This window comes from Mugil cephalus, chromosome 12 (assembly GCF_022458985.1).
Source record: "Mugil cephalus isolate CIBA_MC_2020 chromosome 12, CIBA_Mcephalus_1.1, whole genome shotgun sequence".
NCBI lineage: Eukaryota > Metazoa > Chordata > Actinopteri > Mugiliformes > Mugilidae > Mugil > Mugil cephalus.
In genome coordinates this window covers 66,646-71,209 of record NC_061781.1, presented here as the reverse complement: position 1 = coordinate 71,209, position 4,564 = coordinate 66,646, and the positions used below count along the sequence as shown (strand labels likewise).

General features: G+C 38.9%; 1 protein-coding gene across 1 annotated transcript; it reads left to right on the top strand.

Annotated features, from left to right (window-relative positions):
• The first annotated feature begins 379 nt into the window (after positions 1–379).
• On the top strand, positions 380–4,263 carry cd28 (CD28 molecule). Its single transcript, XM_047601792.1, has 5 exons — positions 380–514; positions 2,127–2,362; positions 2,702–2,858; positions 2,939–3,111; positions 3,515–4,263. The coding sequence occupies exons 1-5, from the start codon at positions 442–444 to the stop codon at positions 3,614–3,616; spliced, it is 741 nt and encodes a 246-aa protein (XP_047457748.1). The 5' UTR covers positions 380–441; the 3' UTR covers positions 3,617–4,263.
• The last annotated feature ends 301 nt before the right edge of the window (positions 4,264–4,564 follow it).

Below are 4,564 nucleotides of genomic sequence, written 5' to 3'. Positions count from 1 at the left end.
TTGTCCTGATTTGTCCTGCATGTCCCCCATAGTAAAGCAGATTAGTTGAATTACTTTACTTATGTTTTGCTTCAATCAATTGCATATTTGTTATCTTTTATTCGAATGTTGTTGTTTTTTTAAGCAGGTGCTTACTTTTTCAAGAAAATGATGGTGTTAACCAAATCTGGTTTATTAAAATTACTGAAATTAGTTCTTCTCAGCGTTCCTGCTGAACCACAGACGCTTTAACTTGCCGTCTCTCTTTACTGGCAAAACACTATCATCATTTCCTGTGCAGGCACTGTTTCCATGACAGCCAACTGAGGGAAATGTATGACTATAAAGGTGAGTTTCACAGTTTTTTGCAGTGTTTTCATGAAATTTGTGGAGTGTGAGGGCGTTTAGTAAATTTTATATGTGCGTGGCTTCACTGTGTTAGATACTGTTAAATACTGTAGGATGCTCCTGACTCAGTGTGTGATGGGATGGACTGTGATGACAGTTCTTAGCCTCTGCCTGCCTGTGTGGAGCGGTGAGTATAGTTAAACTTTTAGTATTTAAGTTTATTAAGAACAAGAAATTATAATTAGACAAGAGCCCAATCAGAAAAAACTCACAAATTAATTTAAAATGCCTTCCATAGACTTAAAAAGCTTTTATTACTTTAAGCTTGATGTCAGTTTGATGCCACTTAAAACAATTTATTAGTCACACTAATACATTACACAGGTTGGTGTATTAGTGACACGAGGGATATGTGGTTACAGTTGAACCATGGACTTCCATCTAATATCTTCTCCAGGTTTAAAGGTATTATTTGCAAAGCATCCAAAACAAATCGAAGACAAGTCAGAGACTGAGCTAGAGTGGTGCTGGTAAAGACTGAAGTATATGACACTGTATCATCTGCAAAAGGCTTTACTTTGTAGGTATTGCTGTGATGTTTATGTATAATGTATTGACCAAGGGACCAAAACAAGAGCTCTGTGGGACACCAACACTTAATGGAGGCAAATAAACCTTAGTTTATCTGAACGCACACTATAGAACATAGTTTTTTGAGCAGAATATTATGAACAAAAGTTTAAAATGGTTTGTGAGAGTAAATGGGCCTTAATGACTAAAACTGGTAGTTTATTGAGTCATAACAAAGGACGAATGTTTGTTAAGGGTGTCACCTCCAGGACCACTAATGCTTCTCCCTGATTTAGGCATAGGTAGTACTATCTAGAGGTAGAGAAAGGCTAAACCTCTGCAAAGGGGTGTTGGCAATATTTCGCTTGCGATATTTGACAGAAAGTAATGTAACAGAGTTAGAATTAAAGCTGCTATTTTATAACCTGAACCTGAATTTCCGTCTCAAGAATAATATCGAAGTGTTGCCAAAGGATTTAGCTTAAACTTTCTTGTCAAGATCAAACTCCATCCCTAGCCTACCGCCTTGGCCTCAGCTGTCGTTCACACACCACTACAGAATTTAAATAATAAAAATGTTTTTGAGCTTATTTACTGACCAAAATTTAGATGATAATCTTGATACTTTGTAGCTGTACAGTAAATTTGCATGTTAGTTTAGCACAAGGACTGGAAAAAGTGGAAGTCACTCTGCTTTCAGTCTTTGTGCTAATATAACATAAGCTATCATCTGTATTCACTTCTCAGACATTATCTAAATGTAAAACTGTTCCTTTCGGTCCTTCCACGCAAAAGGTTGACAGGAAGAATGAAATACAAGTTTGTTAAACAACTAGCAAGTTTTCAGCCTTTTTCGGATTACAGAAGCAAAGTTTGCTTGGCTTATTTGCTTTGTGGCTAGCTAGCCACAGGTTAGCCTGCATTTAGCAATCACGTAGTTTTGTCTTGTGTTGGGAATGAGAGTGAACTCTGTGGCTTCGCTAAGATGACAGGACCCTGCAGAGCTGCTGCGTCCAGTCATACCACAGTGTTTCATTTTATTTATTTTTTGTCTGCATGTGTTAAACTCAAAACAAGTAAATTGTGGTTTCTGCAAGGCATCTTTGCTGGGGTTGCTCCAAACATGATGTGACTAATAATTAAATTAATTATATTTGTTGTGCAATCATTAGTACAGCAGTCCAGTTAAATCTTCAGTTGCTAATTACTATACCTCTTCTCTTTGGCAGCTGTGGCCGTGACTCAGCCCTACAGAGTGGTGAGCACCAATGGCACAGCACGGATCCAGTGCTTCCTCCAACTTCAGGCCTCCCACCACCAGGTCCAACCTTCCCATGAGCGGTTCTCCTACCCCGAGGAGCTCCGTGTGACACTGCTGAAGGGCCTCTATGGCTCCCAGGACGTCTGCTCGTCCATCCTTAACTTGACAGAGCAGAAGGTGGAACATAAGGAACAGAAGGGAGAGGTAAGACTGTGGACTGAGAAAAGTTCGGATAGATTCACCACATATAGTATGTGTTTATGAAGGAGGCTTATCTAGATGTGCACCAGTTGGCATAGGTTCAGGGGTTAGGCAACGATTTTGTTTCAGGCTGGCAATATTTCAAATAAGTGGAAAAAAGATACAGTTGCCTTTTACAAACACAGTGAACCCAAAATGTGTATTTATTATTGTTTATTTTGCCTCAACAAATGTACCTATATCCTTGTTATACCATAATTATTAGTTTAATGACCATACTATGGTTTCAACTAACAGAGACCTGCTGGAAAGTTTGAGAATCTCTGGTTTAACGTGTTTCAGGTGCAGTGCTCAGCTCAGGTCAGAGATGGCGCTGTGGAAGTGACGATGTGTGGACTGAAATCCATAGACACTGATCTCTATCGCTGCAAAATACAGGTCTTCTACCCACCACCGTACCTGTGGCTTACGGGCAACGGCACACTTCTTCACGTCCTGGGTGAGACACCTGCATGTGACATTCAGTTTAGTGAATTTGTTTTTTTTTTCTTCTTCATCCTATCTTTCTCTTGTCCACAGACACTCCAGAGTGTCCTGTGGAGGGAGCTCAGAAACAGATTTCACTTCAAGGTGAGGAAGAACAGGAAGCAGAGGATGATGAGGATGGTGAGAAGGTGGAACAAGTCAGTGTTACTGTTGTCATATTGGTGATACTGATCGTCTGTGTCCTTGTTGCTGTCATCTACTTCCAGGTGAGAACATTATACCTTTGAGTCACAATTGAAATATTTCTTTTGATATTTCTAATTAAAACATGACTGCTCCATGTGTGTCAAAGACTCGTGCAATATGAATAAATGCTGATACAGTAATATTATTAATTCAGGACAAATAGTAAAAGTGAGCAGCAGTTATAATGGTAATGAAGGCAGCGATTATTAACTCGAGTAGGGCTATGGGAGTCCCCAGTTGGATGGTTACAGTATCATTTTTCTGGAAACATTGCAATATAAAAGCACTTACGTAGAACATTAACAAGCAGGAAGCACAAAGGCTGGGTCAGAGATTAGAGACGATCATTCCATCTAAAGCAGGACTTAAATTAAATTCTCCTGTGCTGTTTGCTGCATTAACATCTGTGTTTCTTGTTCGCAGACCTTCCCCTGTGAACAAGGGAGGACAGAGCTTGTCAGGACGATGCCAGTTATGCTTCAGAAAGTGGATGCTGTTTCATTTACCTGTGAAAACATCCCATGAGATAAATGATTTCCTCCCCCTCACGCATGAAGAGTCACCTTGTCCAGGGCAGGTTTTATCGGCCTCACAGCATTAGAGTAATGGATGCATGTTCTCAGGGTGAGGGTTGTGGTACCAGTGGGGGTCTTTCTTATCACCTCTATTTAGATTGAGATTTTTTCTTTTAACCACAGATTGTGTGTCTGTGCAGATTTTACTTATTAAGTATGAAATAATGTTTACATTATTGTGAACACACATGTTAAAAGCTTCAGATTATTGAGGATTCTTTATTGTTGTACTCGACTGAAGCTGAGGAGGCTTGTACTGCTAGCTCTGTAAAAGCTGAATGTCAAAAAACAAAAACAGTGATAGCCTGTCATAACTCCACTAGGATTCCATTAAAAAAAAAAACTTCGGCACACATTTGAAAAGCCCGATAACCAATCACAGCAATGCAGTGTATAACATTTTAGTCAGAGCAATGCAGTGCAGTGTGACATTTTGTGTCACACATGGTAGACTCCATGGTGTTCACATTACACGAGTACATTGCTGTAAGTGAATAAATATGTTTTGAGCGTATGGAAATTTACCTTAAGTTTACATATTTTGTTTGTTGTTGCTGTTGCAATATTCAAATATTCATGTTGGATGTTTCAAAATAAAGTTTCTTAACTTTGAATTGTGGTTCTGTTTGTTTTTTCTTTTCTTCTTTTCTTTCTATGAGACCTTCCACACCAGGAGGGAACATACTGATGTCACCAGAACAAAGTCACAACATGAAAATATATACACCTTGATAGATTTTTTGATTCCTGGATACGGGTTGTGCTACATTTATTAGATCTTATCTATAGTATCAGAAGATTGCATTAAACACTACCTTAGAAGTTGTTGCAGTCAGGGTTTGAGGGCAACATGGCTGGATAAACATTGTTAACTTGCATAATCCATGTTAAAAAGTAA

What these genes read in the sequence shown, in the direction of transcription:
- cd28 (XM_047601792.1), top strand. Translation starts at nt 442, where the DNA reads ATGCTCCTGACTCAGTGTGTGATGGGATGGACTGTGATGACAGTTCTT. An exon ending in ATAAGGAACAGAAGGGAGAG is followed by an intron (nt 2,363 to 2,701) that starts GTAAGACTGTGG and finishes AACGTGTTTCAG; the next exon opens with GTGCAGTGCTCAGCTCAGGT. An exon ending in CACACTTCTTCACGTCCTGG is followed by an intron (nt 2,859 to 2,938) that starts GTGAGACACCTG and finishes TCTTGTCCACAG; the next exon opens with ACACTCCAGAGTGTCCTGTG.